This window comes from Paramormyrops kingsleyae, chromosome 2 (assembly GCF_048594095.1).
Source record: "Paramormyrops kingsleyae isolate MSU_618 chromosome 2, PKINGS_0.4, whole genome shotgun sequence".
In the NCBI taxonomy this organism is placed as follows: Eukaryota; Metazoa; Chordata; class Actinopteri; order Osteoglossiformes; family Mormyridae; genus Paramormyrops; species Paramormyrops kingsleyae.
In genome coordinates, this window is record NC_132798.1 from 4,729,482 (window position 1) to 4,745,917 (window position 16,436).

The 16,436-nt window shown below is 42.3% G+C and overlaps 1 protein-coding gene across 1 annotated transcript; it reads left to right on the forward strand.

Moving 5' to 3' along the window:
* The first annotated feature begins 1,453 nt into the window (after positions 1-1,453).
* Positions 1,454-16,251, forward strand: LOC111857524 (inactive carboxypeptidase-like protein X2). Its single transcript, XM_023838475.2, has 23 exons — positions 1,454-1,744; positions 1,978-2,337; positions 4,107-4,328; positions 4,673-4,729; positions 4,970-5,053; positions 5,208-5,261; positions 5,379-5,474; positions 5,574-5,639; positions 6,050-6,106; positions 6,271-6,324; positions 8,754-8,825; positions 9,683-9,792; positions 10,391-10,530; positions 10,953-11,037; positions 11,421-11,565; positions 11,666-11,751; positions 11,875-11,998; positions 12,082-12,278; positions 12,379-12,552; positions 12,836-13,223; positions 13,669-13,808; positions 14,174-14,273; positions 15,625-16,251. Exons 2-23 carry the CDS (start codon positions 2,070-2,072, stop codon positions 16,230-16,232), a joined length of 3,327 nt encoding a protein of 1,108 aa, XP_023694243.1. The 5' UTR covers positions 1,454-1,744; positions 1,978-2,069; the 3' UTR covers positions 16,233-16,251.
* The last annotated feature ends 185 nt before the right edge of the window (positions 16,252-16,436 follow it).

A 16,436-nucleotide genomic window follows, 5' to 3' on the forward strand; every position in this document is an offset into this window, starting at 1 on the left:
TGTGAATGGTTTGGGTTAAGCATTGTCTGCTCTCCTACGATTCTCTCATCTTTTGAACTTTACCTGCTACTTACCGGACTAACCTGCCTCATGACTATAAAGCAGATATTCATCCAAAACTATGCTCAACCAAAGAAGGCCCGAGTGAAAGAGCAGTGAATACTGCAGCAGCCTCTCCAGCTGTTTTGTAACCAAAAAGATCATCAGCTGTTGTGCAGAAGATAATAACACCACTCACACGTACTGAACCGGAGCCATGAATCCTGGCTTCACTTAAAACCAAACCCGGAGCATAATAACCATGAACAGAAAACGTAAACAGAACCCTAAGCCGACGGTATTTAAAAAGATTCATGTTAATTAAAATCCTGCATTTATGACGTCCTGAGATTGCTAAACAATAACCAAATGGATTTTAAAAATCCATAAAAGGCAGAATAATGAAAATATCTGTTTTAGCCAAAGATACATAACCATAAACACTATGTTTTTGATGTCCTTTCTCGTTGGTCTATTTATCATGAAGTATTAAGTAACATTGTGCTACGTATTCTGAACACGCACAAGATTCATGAAAATATTATCAAATTCTCAGCCAATGAAAACGAGGAGAAAGAAGTGCTTCTAGCATGAAAGCTGTGGTATATCCAGCCAATATCTGACAGCTTGATTTAAATGGTACCAGTAACGACTTTAACACGTTTCTCAAAAACAATCCACAGATACGATGCATTTTCTCCATGGGGGTCATTTTGAATAATGTACTTTTGTAGATAAGGCCAATGTATCTGTTCAATGTCATACAAGAGAGAAACCTTTGGAAACACTCATCTGATTTTAATTGGGAAGGTTTAGGGGAAAAATATGAGTCATCTTCCTCCAGACCAAAGTCTGGAAAGAGTAAAATACTTTTGGAGTTTAGTTGCACTTTCATAAAACTCATCACTACATTAAACCTACAGAGCTACACGGCTGCTCCTTCCCTTTAAGATCTTCTTGGTCTTCTTGAGCATCCAGAGGGGGGGGCGACTGGTCCACTCTTTCTGCGCGTGTGAGTGACGGATGCTGTACAGACCCACTGGCTCCTTTGGGAGAATAGGCACCAGTTTCCAATTTCCCCCTCCTCATCCATATTGTACCATCCATCCATCCATCCCTCCATTTTCTGAAACCACTTATCCTGAGGGTCGTGGGGGGTCTGGAGCCTATCCCGGAGGGGCAGGGATATATGGTACCAATGACTATATATTTTGAGAAGGTGGAGGAAAAAAAAACATTTTTTGGCCTCGGTTATTTGTATATTTTTATACCTTATGTCCTCTTTTCGGAGAGGATTCTGCTATGTGTGAATGGTATGGGTTAAGTATTGTCAACATCCTTTCCCCCTCACTCTCTCTCTCTTCCACCCCCCTTTGCCGGCTGCAAGTCTCCACCTCTTAACACATTGAAGGGCTGCCTCTCTCCTCTCTCTGCAACAGGCTGTAAGGGAGACCACATCGACATCCCCCAGACCTCCTTCAGAGGACCTCCTTTCTGCTCTCCTAGGGGGTGTTTAAGGGGCCATCAGTCCTCAGGAATCCCCTTTCCTTTTTCATGCTTGCGGTGACATGCTGACATCACCAGATTTTCATATCTGACTGGGATATTCCTCTCGCTCTCTGCTGGGAAAGATTGCAACGCAATGGATCTTTGCACCAGTACCAATCATTTTCTTGCCTTTGTCTTGGTGGAATCATTCAACTAAGTGAGAGTTCTCCTTCATCATTTATCATCATTTTCACTGTCAAAATGTTTCGTATATACTTTTAAGGGGCTTCCTAGCAAGGACCCTTAACCTCAGAAAGTTCTGTGTGATGTTTTTTTTTATAATTTTTATGGTAAAGGTGCCTAACCTCTAAGTACCATTCTCTAACACCTGCACAAGAGAAGCAGTTTTGTTTCAGCTGATTTTTCCTTGAATGTGACTGACGGCTGCAGATTCCTCCGTGTGACTCTTCACTCCCGTCCGCGACCTCTCCGGCTGCCTGCCGTGCCTGGGACCCCCCCCCCCCACCCCCACGTAAGCCGTGATGAAGGTGAGGGGAGCTGTATCGTGGCTGGCCGTCGCCACGCTCGCTCTGTCCTGCGTGCTGACGTACAGCCGCAGCACAGGCACGCTGACAACATCCGTGGATGGAGCCGTCGCAGAGAAAAAGGAGGTCAGGTTGCAGCGGAGGGATGAGGTGCGGGACGAGTACCGTGATGAGGTGACTGTGGTCCAGCCTGCCATGGAACCAGAGATGAGGGCTCCTAGAGGCAGAACCAAAACCCGGAAATCCATGGAAGAACCAGTGAAAGGTAAAGGTCAAACAAAATCACGTGGTATTAGGCTTCAACCTATAAAGTTCTCAAATGTAAGACAGGTGAAAAACTAAGATGAGATAATTAGAAGGTGCCAACTGACAATTCCGAGTCTTGTGTGGCCCATACATGCGGCACATGTGGTCGACAGAGTAGCAAATATCTTTGATGGAAAGTTACCATGACTCTGGAAAGCAGAAGCTGGTGAGAACATCGCTATAACATATACAGGGGAATGTGGTTGGTGTAATTCCACCCCTAACATTCCTTTCCGATTTGAACCTGAAGGAGCAGAACTTTCTCTTGTTTAAGAAAATATCAGCGGTACTTGAATCTCTATTATGACTTGAGGACCAAAATTATATTAAAAAAAAACAAGGAGGGGGTTTCCAGATAATACCTGCAATACCGATGACTGGATTTAAACCTCTAGCATTCTGATTTTATTAAATGCTCAGTGTTAGTCCTCATTACTGGGCATTAGTATAATTACAATTTGTTATTCAGTAGAGCCTTTCATAGGTTTCAGTTAAATATGTATTGTATATTGTTTTACCTTTGGCTACTTAAGTAATTAGAATCCTTTTGATAAAGTCCAGGATTGTGTGGAAGATCTTTGCAATGATCTGTCAGTCAGTAACACTGGTATTATGACATAGGACCTTTCTGGCACAAGAATCCTTAATTAGGGATCATGGAACTTGGCAGCATACACAGAGTTTCCCATTACAGTATATCATCATCCCACAGCCTATTCATAATCCGAGCATTATCAGTCATAGCATACGGGGAAGGCGGAAAGGGCTGAGAGAACACTATCTCATAAATCCACAAATAACTACTAACCAACGTTTTAGAAAGTCCCTTTTTGTCTGTATCCCAAGATGTGCCTCAGCATTGAAGAAGTATAGCTGTGCACATAAACTTGGAGACCATCGTCATTTCAGTGAGACAGCTGTAAGAGTTAAAAACGGTTCACTGTGCAGTTGCTTCTCCCCAAAGAATGTTTAAGATACATTCTGTGGTCCAAAGTGCAACATGAACAGCTGTGGATGGAAAGCAAAGGTCTGATACGTCTACCATGGCGAGTGATTGTGGTTATGGTCCTTGAAGGCTTCCGGACTCCATCACTGTAAAGATAATCCTATGAATACTTGAGAATTAGTACTGCCTAAAGTCCTTAGTACAAATTCCCACAAACCCAGTGACTTTGTAATACTAGCCCCTAGGATGGTGGTTAACCTGAATTCCATCTTTGTACAGATGCATAAATTTGTTCAAAACAGGTTATATAAACCAGTTTGTATATGATGACCAGCTGGATGGATAAACGAAATAACCCAACAACTGCAACCCAAGGGTGTAATATGCAGAAATATGGCAACAGCATTGCATTTGATGTCATTGTGCAATGTTTTCTTGGATCTCCTTGACAGGGAATATTGGTACATGCATGCCTACCAGTTCTTGCTTTTGGCTCTTCGCCGGTGTCATCTGACTGGTGCTGTTCTGGCCACAATTAGAAACAGATTTTCTCACTACGCTGCAGTCCAAGAGAAAGCAAGGATGCAAAGAAAACGTGTATATGAGTCAGTGCAGGAAAAGCACTTACATCACACATAAAACCATGTCTAAAAAGGCTCTGTGAGGCTCATTGACTGGTACAGAGCAGGGCATGGGAGGCACCACAGTACCTGGTGTGACCTGTATGTCTGCGGTGGCAAGGGACAGACCGACTTTGTTTAATCTGTACCGTCTCACTGTAGGTAGGTCTAGGAAAGCAGCCAGGAAGGAGGCCAGAAGCAAGAAGGACAGAGGTTCCAAGCCCACAAAGTCGCCCAAAAAGAAGAACAAAGGTGACAAGAAAAATAAAGACAAGTCTGGAAAGAAGAAAAAGAACAAGAAAGTGCAGATTGAGGACCCCCCGTCTGAACCTCCCCACGTAGAAGAGGAGCCGCTGATGGTGGTGGACCCCATCTGGGACCAGTGTAGGTGTCCATTAGCACATCGCACAGGGCCACAAACTGCTGGTCAGACTCAAACCACAGTCTGGATGTGTCTTATAGCACAGTGACAACCTCTCAAAGCCTTTAAAATATGACTTCCTCATTTCAGAAAATGTAATAGCAAGCTACTGAATCTAGATGATCAATGTATATGTGTATGCAGATCTATGAAATCATAAGACTTGTTGAAAACGTTGCTTCAAACCCTTCTGTATAATTCAATAAATACTGGATCATCGTATTATAATTTGTCATTGCAGCAAGACAACACAAAGTGCCAATGTGGAGCATAACTGAGAATGTGTCCTGTGATTGCATTTCTCTAGTGGCTTCCACGGATGTTCCTCCAGTGACTGAAGATGTGTATCCAGACCTAGACCACAGTAAGACAGGCCTGCCTTCAAAACTGCTTTTCTTGGCTTGATGGCTCAAACCGTAGCTACCTCAGACATCTTTCCAAGACTGTAAATCCTAGTGAAGTATCTTCTCTTTGAGCATCACCAACATCATAATGACAGTGTGGCTTGCCTGAAATGGATGTGTGTTATATCCATACTAGATCTAGCACACAGATGACTCCTATTGTGGTGTCCTGATCTCTGAGATCGTTGTTTCCCTTGCAGTTGACCAATTCTGGATGGAACCTGAGACTCCAGCTCCCTCAGATCATCTGACAGAAATCATGGGGAGGGAGGGAGATGCAATATGTATGTTTTAATTAAAAGACATTAACTTCTACAAGCAGAACTTGTTTCTAGGCCTCCATGCGGCTCAATACAGGTCACCTTTCTGTGTGCATTTATGTTTAACAGATGGAAAGTCCCTTTTTCGGCATTCCTCATAACTCCTTGTCGTTTACAGATCCAGAGATTCTGGAAGAGACAAGTGAAAACGACAGCAATGAACCAGAAGGAAGTGTGTGAATATACTAATTTGTGTTGACTGAAATGAGTGTGTGCTATAACCATACCAGATCTAGCACACAGATTCTACGGTGGTGATCTTTGCATGAGGTCTTTGTTTCCCTTGCAGGTGACCGATTCTGGGTGGTACCTGAGACCCCGTCTCCCTCGGACCTCGTCACAGAAGTCATGGGCAGGGAAGGAGATGATTACTGGGATGCGACATGTATGTTGAAACTGTTAAACATTTACAGTCAGAACGTCCTTCTAGCCTTCTGGTGGGTTCAATACAAGACACCTTACCATCTGAATTCCTGTTTAATAGATGACTTACCAGAAGCCTACCCATACGGCAAAGAGGTCCTTCCTACAGAGCTCTCTCCCACCTCAGGTGACTTTTTCCTCCAATATTCTCAGGAATGTGATCTTGGGTTTCTGTAGGAATAGACAAAAACCTGCATAGCGACAAGGCATTTGTCAGGGTGTGCTTGAAACATGTTGTCTTGCATTCATCTCATTACATTCACGTGTACATTTTAAATGCCAGTCTCAAAGATGTAAAAGTTTTCAAAACAGGCATTATGAAATGCTATATGAAAGGAAACAGTGTGTTCTTGTCTCAGATCTAAAGTCCTCAGTATGAGCTCAAAATGGAGCTGAACTGAGGAATCCAAGCCAAAAAGCCAAACTTTCCACAGTCCCTACTTGCTTATAAACTGACCAGTTTATGGGTTGTCTCATATGTGTTCGAGCTCCAGGTAAATCTGCTTCTGTCTAACTTTTGGTTTTTCTGTATTACAGAGACCCCCCCGCCACCCTTTGAAAACTCATTGTACTACGACTACGAGGATTTATACCGTATGTAACTGACTTATACTGAACATAACAGTCTATGTTGCCGTGATGTTGCAGTGCCTGGAAAACATGTCATCACAGTGGGTTAGGCAGGACTTGAGAATAAAACTTTAAGGAAACTCTCTGTTTTTGGTACAGTATCACTCATGGCTGCTTGTTATTTACAGATGTAAGGATTCCAGAAGAGACAAGAGAAAAAGAGAGGAAGGAAATGGAAGAAGGTGTGTCCATGTGTTAATATGCGCATTAGGCTGGTGTGACTCTGTTTGTGTTCTCTGATTCCTGTGTTGTGATCTGGGCTTCTTGTCACCCCTGCATAGTTATTAAAAATGGAAAAAGGAAATATAGGAATATAGAATGAAGAATAAAACATTAAATATTAAAGTCGTTTCAGGGATACCGATACCATTACTAGATCCCTTGTTGGATGTTATGGGTAAATCAAACTTTCAAGGCATTATATTCTGAAAAAAAGATCTAATTTTAACCACCAAAATTGGACAAAAGTCCCATTCGATGTGTTTAAGGGAACTAGGACACTGAAGGGGGGGGGGGGACTCAAGCTCTGTGAGACGAGTCAGGGAAATTAAAGTGGACTGAAGGCAGAGAAAAGATGGTGATGTATGAAAAAAAAGTGAATGAAAATAACGGAGAAAGCGGTTTTAGGGAGACGGTGCCCATTTTCCCCAGAGCACAGAGTAAAACAGCAGCTGTAGGAACAATTGCGTGCTCAGCACAGTAAATGTCATCTTTGGACAGAAATGGTCCCAAGAGATGTTTTATGTTCAGCATGAGAAGCTAATCAATCTGCAGCTTGTGTTGGATGTGAGAAATGTAGGTCCACGTGAATATATCGCTGTCTAAATATAGGGCTATAGAACAGAAAAACAGCCTGAATAGACAAATACTTTAAATCATTTTCACTCTAAATGACAATAAACTACAATAAAATAGAAGAGACTGGGGTTGGTTGGCCATAGAGGCTGGTTGGAACAACAATAATTTCCATGTAAATAAAGGGAGCTTTTGCAGAAATGCTAAATTATGAGATGTGTCACCTGAACTACATTCAACAATCGGGTCTAGAGATCAGAAGGCTGTGCACTGCACATGTAGCTATGCCTTTTGTGGTTTTAATCATCAAAACAATAAATTACCTCTTTGAAAATGTCTAATTTTATACATATCTGAGTGAGATATTGAAAATAAATTAATTGTAGCAAACTGAGATGGGGATTAGCTACAGTATGATTTGTTCTATGATTTGAAGGTCTGTGATAAATCACACCAGCTTGGTATCATGAAGCTCATATAAGGTGCAGCTGGGGTCGGTTATCACATGGTACACAATGTACTTTAATTTTATTTTTTTTGTTCGTTAATTAAATACAAGTTGCGTACTTGAAAAATTATTTGAAGAAAAAATGTAAGGAGATGATATGTTTAAAATGTTTAGCAGCCAAGATTTAATTGTTTTTTGCATTCCATCCATCCACTGTCGTGGCCGATGGTTCATATTAGTCTGCAAGATAATGTTTAAAACTAATATTTTAAACATATTTTGAGTGCCCTTGCGACCCTGAATAGGATAAGCGGGTACAGAAAATGGATAGATGGATGGATATTTTGAGTATCTCATATATTTGGAAGCATTATTTCATTGGCATTTGATGTTTGGTTTTACTTTGGAATACAGAAAAAGTTCTGGTTATTTTCGTATGATACTAGATTCTTACAAAGTTCATACAATATGCATGTTATGCCAATCAAACCCATAATGTGTGTCAACCAAACCTATGTTGGGGCTGGCTGGCACTAGGGCACAACATGTTTTCATAACCAAATAAACTATTTACAGTAACTGTTTTCTGCAGTCTAATCTCACTCATTTTAGCTGAGACTTTAAGGATACATTTCCAGGTAGCTAGGTTATCAAAATGTAATGCATATATGAAATTTACAGCACTGAATGAAAACTATACCAACCAACCCTGGTCTCCCCTATTTTCACTAATAGTTTTACTCTCAAAAATAGGCCTTGGCAGCTTTCTTTGTCAGTTGATGCAGTTGATGCAGTTGTGTTTTACTCTTTGCTGTTGTCTTGTCTGTGGTATTTTACTAACTGTTGTCTGTTTCAAATTTACTGGGAAAATATCTGTAGTTGATCATCCCTTTCCTGTGCTAGAAGAAGTAAAGGCTGGGGGGTGGGGGGTGTTTCTGTTTGAGATAACAGTTACACTGAGCCAAACCACAAGTCGCTTCCAATCATTCTCACCATCCGCGATTTGACACTCGTGTGGCATTTTACACGCATCTACTTTGCAAGTGGATTCATCTGTGAAGGGAACAAAAATGATAACATCCGAAAAACAACACTTTTAATGTACTTTCTTTTGAGAAAACGAAATTAGTGACTCAGTTATACTTTAAATAATGCTAACCATGTTATACTGGACGACAGTTAGCTGGTATTAATTTAATTAATTCACAAGATTTTTTTATATACTTAAATGTACTTAAATGCTTAACCAATCCCAGGTAGCATAAGGCACAAGGGACACCCTGGATGGGATGTCAGTCGATCATAGGCACCCTCACTGATCATTTCAGCCTGCATACTGACTAATCTCTCTCTTATATTTCATTGAAGAAAAACAGAGACGATGGGAAGAGGTGGAAAAGGCACGACGGAGACCTCCTCCCATTTTCACAGAGGAAAAAAGTAAGAAATCATTACAGTATGAAACGGCAGAACATCGTGGTGCTGTTATACGCTGTTCAGAGACATACAGATGTAAGCTGCAAGCAGATATAAATACATTTAAGTTTTTTCAATTGCCGTTGACGTACTTGCAAAAGCGAGTCATGCAGCACATTTATCATTGCAGTGTTAGGCACTCCTTTTCCATTCTGAGATTCTCACATTTCAGACATTTCTTTTTCCCATTCAGTTACCCTCCAACTCAGCCAGGACCACGAATATTTATGTAATGTGGAAACTGGCTGCATTCTTCCAGTGCTGAGAAGTATTTGAAAAAGTGCATCATGAAAGCTAGCTCAATTTACTGTGCAAACTGAAAACAAAAATGACATAACGTCTCCTTAGTTGGGTTGGCTTCCAAATTGGATTGCTGGTGTTTCCCGCAGTCCTGCCACAAAGAATCTAAGCCTCTCCATCTTTCATATTGGCGATTGTTTCAGTTTTTTACAGTAATCAATCAAAGTAACACAGTGGAATGTCAGCTGAGTTTGGCAGGAGTCACTTGTAGCTCCCAAGATCTGGACAACAACACACTTGTGAGAATAAGTGCAAGGGACTCCAACATCAACAGCCTGCCTTGTTTTCTGGAATAGCTGTGTTGCTTTTGGCTCCACAGCTCAGCCTTGAGGATGACTGAGGAAAACACAGCTAAGCTCTGGCATGTTCTCTGAACGAATGTGATACGTCCTCATTAGACTGTCTAGGTCGTTTGTCTTACCTAGCAGTACAAACAAATCCACCAGGCCAATAGAAGAGTATGGTAAGAAATATTCTACTTTTATATTATATTATGACTGATGAATAACTTTTGCTTACAGAATGCCCTCCGCTGGGCATGGAGTCCCATCGTATTGAGAATGACCAGCTCCTAGCATCCTCTATGTCCAGCCTTGCCTTCAACCCACAGAGGGCCCGGCTCAATATGCAGGTAAGAGGCGTATTTAGATACCCTACGCAGATCCGATGCACTGGAGTGAGCCTCTTCCTTTCAATGGTATCCCAAAAATGGCCGTATGTTCAACTAGCATTAGCCTTGGGTTCTCCTTTGGTTAGTTTTACACAAACCTTCTCGTAACATTTGCTCCAGGGTATTATGCATCAGAACTTCCCCCAAATATTTTGGAAACTAAAAATTCTAACATTATGTGAACATTTAGAGAACCTAACTGGAACGTTGTCGTAAGGTTTTCCAAAGGTTTCTTGTATTTTAGTTGTTATGGGATCATTGATACAATCAACTGGAATGTTGTCCAAGGGTTATCCAAAGGTTCCAAAATAACAAACATTAGGAGAACGTTCTATGAAATCAAAATATGCAGCCAAAAACTAACATTATAAGAAAACTTTCTTGGCTAGCCATAGGGGAACCAAACAGACCTTCAGCGAATGTAATAACCTTCCTGGAACATTCTGGGATCCAAAGATTGTTAGCTAGGATAATCTAAGAGAATATATTAGCAAACTCAATTATTACAAGTGCAAATACCATCGCCCCGGCTGACCCCATGGATGATGGATGATTCCAGGCCTCGGATGATGAGGAAGATGTATATGGAGGAGCATGGTGTGCCAATCCCGAAGAGAGGGAGAACTGGTTTGAGATAGATATGCGGCATGACACAGAGTTCACTGGAGTCATCACCCAGGGCAGGGATTCTGACATGAGGTATGAGACATCCGCTACAAGGCCCGCTGTCGAGTGGAGAACGACTTATGCCATCTTTCTTGCTTCTTCTTTAATTATATGCATTGAGATATTAATGTCATGCCAATCAACCCCATAATGTGTGTCAACCCAAGAACATCCCTACAGAACCAACCAAAACTAGTCAAGTCTGAGATCATAAACATCAGTGGAAATCACTTTGATCTCTCAAATCAGATGTTCACAATGATAGGTCCTTGGGGGATTAACGGCTGTGATCCTTCAAGTAGACTCGAGTAGCCAAGTAAGCAAATACTACGCAGAAAAGTCAAAGCAGTTCTCTGTTCAACAGCCATGGCTACTCAGTGATTTATTCAGTGGCACAGAAGATCTGAGAATCTTCAGTGATCTCTCTGATGATGGCATTCCTTTCTTTGTAACAGCAATGACTTTGTCACCTCCTACTATGTGGCCTTCAGCAATGACAGCCGGGAGTTCAATATACTTGATGACGGCTACGCTGAGTGGGTGAGGAATCTGGTTTGCTGACATACAAAGCCACAAATGCATTTATTCAATATACTGTTTTATTTCACCTGTCGATTGCAGAATGTTGTATTCAAGTTAACCATATTAAAAATATAACTTTCAACATCGCTTCTATTTGTGATTGGACTGATCGGTGTTTTAATTTGTAGTCCAGGGTTTTTGTTTTGTTTATGAGGCAAAATATTTGTTTTAAAGTTACAGCTATTGTAGATGTTCACATTTCAACTGGTTATCTTGTTCTACTTACCTATGATATTTGTATTAGTTGCCTGTTTAACGACAATGTAGGATCAGTTAGCAAGGGGTAGGTAATGTCTTGAGGTGAATGCTGACTATGCTGACTACCCACCTTTGCTTCTCAGCTGTTTGTGGGGAATTTGGACAAGGACACCCCTGTGGTGTCACAGTTCATAGAGCCCGTGGTGGCTCGCTATATCCGGATCCTGCCTCAATCATGGAACGGCAGCCTGTGCATGAGACTGGAAGTGATGGGATGCCCACTGCCCAGTGAGTGTTGCCTAGGTACCACTAGGTACCCTAACCCTAACCATACATTTCTGTTTGTTACAACCTTTGATTTCATAACAATATGCTTTTGTCTATTCAGGTAGTAACAGCCACCAGATTCAGAATGAAGTTATTTCAGTAGATGACTTGGACTTCAGATACCACAGCTACAAAGACATGGCAGAGGTTTGGAGAGTTCTTTGCATTACCCAAGGGGTAATTTATATGTAAATCAACAAGCTATCAAGCGACGATTGGCCAGGAGAATGCAAAAACACTTCCACTCCCCTCATCCTGTTCTTCTTCTAGATGATGTACTCAATCAAGAACGAGTGTCCGAATATCACCAGATTGTACGACATTGGGGAGAGCTTCAAAGGACTGAAAATCTATGCCATGGAGATCTCGGACAATCCTGGGGAGCATGAGCTGGGTGAGGGCAGATGCAGATACGCGGCAGACAGCGGCCATTGCTTCCACAGTCATTCTAAAGGCTGTCCTTCCTGTCCCTGACAGGTGAACCGGAGTTTCGCTACACAGCTGGACTTCATGGAAACGAGGCTTTGGGACGAGAACTGCTGTTGCTGCTTATGCAGTTCCTGTGCAAGGAATACAAAGACGGCAACCCTCGCGTGCGCCGGCTCGTGGACTCGATACGTATCCACCTGGTGCCATCGCTCAACCCTGATGCCCATGAGCTGGCATTTGAAGCGGTTAGAACTCTTCACCTTCTACCACGACAACCATTTTCTGCATTAGATTCTTTGTGGTTTGTGCTGTTTGATGTCCTGTTCCAACAACTCTGTTTTCTAGGGCTCAGAGATGGCAACCTGGGAACTTGGACACTGGACAGAAGAGGGATATGACATTTTCCAGAATTTCCCAGACCTCAACAGCATCCTGTGGGCAGCAGAGGATAAGGGCTTGGTTCCACAAGTGACACCCAATCACCATATTCCTATTCCAGAGCACTTCCTGAATGGCTCGGTGCGTTTGAACTACAGCATATGGATATACTAGAGTGGGCCAAATTGGAAACCTCTGAACATAAATTAAGCCAGTCACAGACACACTAAATGCAGAGTATGGTGATTTGACACCCTGCCAAACAGAAACCGTAAAGTTAATTTATGGGAACGGAGTCCACTCTCATTACAGTGGATGACAGGATTCCAATATCCAGTACAATAATTATACAACACTCATGAAATGAACAGATTGGTTACATGGATTTTCTTGTAGCTTAACTGTGAGCCCTTGTGTTGTTTAGTTTGCAGTGGAGACCAGGGCAATCATATCCTGGATGGAGAGTTACCCATTCATGCTGGGAGCCAATTTGCAGGGGGGAGAGAAGGTTGTCGCATACCCCTTTGATATGCGCCAGGGAATCAAGGAAAAGGTCGAGAATGAGAGGAGACGGACAGTACGGCAGTATGAGGAAGAGGATGAAGATGAAGACCCATGGCATGGCTTCTACCCAGAGAGCGAGGAGGAGCTAAGAGAGATAGCTGACGAGTCCATATTCCGCTGGCTGGCTGTTTCGTTTGCCTCCACCCATCTTAGTATGATCAACAACCACCGTGGCTCCTGCCAGAAGAATGATCTTGCCCGTGGTGTGGGCATCGTCAATCGTGCCAGATGGAAGCCTACCGTTGGCAGTGAGTGAAAAGAAGCATTAATAAAAGAATTAGCCTACATGTTTTTTCTTTACATTGACCAAAACTACAGACACAAAGCATTGACCAAGATCCAATGTTTAATTTAAATTTATTTATGGTGTATATTCAGCTGGATCTGCTCATGTTACCACTGCATAATGAGTTCATTTAATCTCACTTATCAAACTTCAGTTTTCGGAACACATTTTCCAGATTACCATAAGTCTTGACAAAACCAGTCATATTCTGTGGCCCTCTATATCATCTCTTGATTTGCAACAAATAGGATGACACCTCTGGGATTGACTATACAGTCAAAGTTACAAATATTGTTATAAGTATTGGGCACAAACGCCTGTCATCAGGGATGAAGACTAATTCATCTAACCCACTTTCTCAGCTGGTTTTTGCATGAAGCTTATGGCCCCTCTGATTTCACTTCAAGGCATGAATGACTTCAGCTATCTGCATACCAACTGCTTCGAGCTCAGCATCTTCCTTGGCTGTGACAAGTTTCCCCATGAAAGTGAGCTCGCACAGGAGTGGGAGAACAACCGAGAAGCACTTTTGGTCTACATGGAGCAGGTGAGAGCTACTGTGCATCACCTAGAACAATAGTCACGTAGCATGTTACACTAAGGCCAGCATGAAATGCTGTTGCCTCATGCATCCAGGGTTGAGGAGCTCTATCATGCCTGCTAGATGGTCCCTCAGTTCGTTGGGTTTCTTCCCACGGTACAAAGTCGAGTAGTTAGGTGACTTGTCATCTCAAAATCGCTGTTAGTGTTTGTGTAACCGGGCCTCCTGTCTTGTGTGTAGTAACTTGGAAAAGCTCTACGGGAGCCTAGAGTGGATACTCTTTATGAAAGAAAAATCATGATACCGTTTAGCTCTTCTTCTGTTACAGGCATGTAGTTGTGTTTGAAAATACTTTGTCCCTGTAATCTCAGGTACATCGGGGGATCAGGGGAGTGGTGAGGGACCGGGAGGGAAACCCCATAGCCAATGCGACCGTGTCTGTCGATGGGGTGAACCACGATGTCAGGACAGGTAAACACTCTGCCTCTTAAAGCTCCTGTGAATTAGAGGATTACAGTATCACTCAAAGGGAAAATCCTGCCATTTACTGCTTCACAAGGGATGTCCATTAGCTCATTCATATTAGATTTTTTGAATGTCTCGGAAATTAGTGTGACGCGCTGTTCTTTGCTTGCAATGAGTATGTTTACATGCACACTATGAAAATCGAATTACTGTGTTAGTCCGACTAAAACCAGACTTTTAAAGTACATGTAAATATGCTACTCTGACTGAAATCGTATTAAATCGAATTTCTGGTAGTCAGACTTTTAAACCCACATAATGCAATTGGGAGTCGATTTACTCCAGCATGTATACGTTAAATCGGACTCAAACTGGTCTAGGCGCTCTGAGCATGCTCCACAGTCCCCCACCCAGTACACAGTACACAGAAGCCAGTACACAGTATTGCTTTGAGCATAGCAGAGGATCAGATGATGTGTGATATTAATACCAGCATCGCATGTTATGCACGTCCAATTCTTTCATCGCTTCTCAGCTAGATTAAGATCAGGCTTTTTCTTACCTTCAGTTTGGTATGGATATTATAGCACAGAGTGTTTAAGTCTTGCTAAAACATTTTTACTCTGTCATAGGAAAAACAACCTAGCAAGTATGAACAAATTCAATGATCATTCATTTTCAAGATCATCTAGTATGTTTAAAAATCAGTTTAAAGTTTACCTCAGCTGCTTTTGCATGAGCGATGTATGTGTTCTCTGAGACCATCATGATCAATTTCATCCTTGCTGTTTAAATCACTCTTAGATGGGTTAGTGAGAAATTAATGTTGAACTCCTTTTTTTCATATCTCAATATTTATTACAACAAAATCACATTGCAATATTTGAGCAATTTCCAATACCGTGCTGTCATAGTATATTATACAAAACATTTTATTTCTTGTTATGCTATCTGGATCTTGTTGTATCTGTTCTTCCGACCAGATTGCAATTAAAGCTTCTGTCACTTCATTTGCATACACATCCATCATTTTATTATTTTTTTTACGTCTGTGACATGATAGGTAAAGCAGAAAAAGCCCAAAACTAACAAGCTGAAAGAAGCCTTATCACCACCTATTGTAGGAGAGTCAGACATACTTCGGTTAATAATTGGAGTACGTTTCTGCGCATGTGTACTGGAACAAGGACAGCAGTCCAATTAAATGGCGTAGTCGAGCTATCACCGTAGCTGAACTTAGCTGTGCATGTAAACGTACTTTCTGAGTGTGACACATACAGTACAATCTCAATATGTTGGACATGGAATTAGTGTTACATGCGTGCCGACTCATGTTTCCACATTTGATTTTCCTTAGCGGACTCTGGAGACTATTGGCGGCTTCTGAATCCTGGGGAGTACCATGTGACAGTGCGCGCAGAGGGCTTTGCCCCCCTAACACGCCTCTGTGTAGTGGGCTTTGAACCAGGAGCTACTCCCTGCAGCTTCACCCTCAACAAATCCAACTGGGATCGCATCTTGCAGATCATGCAAATGAACGGCCAGAGGTCCCTCCGACTTTTGTCCAACGGTCGGCCGGGAGGCGGGCACTGGCAGTCCAGGATGAACACCAGTTGGAGAAGACCTGTCAGTCATGGCTCACGCCAGCGGCCTTTCCGTCGACCGCAGCAACAGAGACCGAGAGCCAATGCTGGCAAGAATTTATCCCCGGAGACAACACCCCCAACAACCACACCACCCACAACCACACCCCCAACAACCACACCCCCAACAACCACACCCCTAACAACCACACCCCCAACGACCACACCCTTCCCTGCCACTCCTGTGCCAGAGTTCCCACTAGAGATTTCCACCTCCTTGTATGATTCCTGGTACAATGAATACATAAGCACTACCATCAGTCAGCCACCTGACAGTACTCCAGAGTACTACGAGTATGAACACAACACAGATTATTATTAAACAAAAATCACAACATGCATTCCTGCCTCTCATCTGAAAGGTGTTCTTGTTAGTGTAGCTCTGTATGTCCAGAATCTTAACATCTTTGTCATCCACTGTTCTCACCGTTTTCTGAAAACACAGCACAATTTTTTTTAGACGGGCAGCACGACTCCCTTAACGTAAACCGAACCTGCAGTAATCAGCATTGTGATCAGAGGGTAG

What these genes read in the sequence shown, in the direction of transcription:
- LOC111857524 (XM_023838475.2), top strand. Translation starts at nt 2,070, where the DNA reads ATGAAGGTGAGGGGAGCTGTATCGTGGCTGGCCGTCGCCACGCTCGCT. An exon ending in CAGCAATGAACCAGAAGGAA is followed by an intron (nt 5,262 to 5,378) that starts GTGTGTGAATAT and finishes TTTCCCTTGCAG; the next exon opens with GTGACCGATTCTGGGTGGTA. An exon ending in CATTTTCACAGAGGAAAAAA is followed by an intron (nt 8,826 to 9,682) that starts GTAAGAAATCAT and finishes TTTTGCTTACAG; the next exon opens with AATGCCCTCCGCTGGGCATG.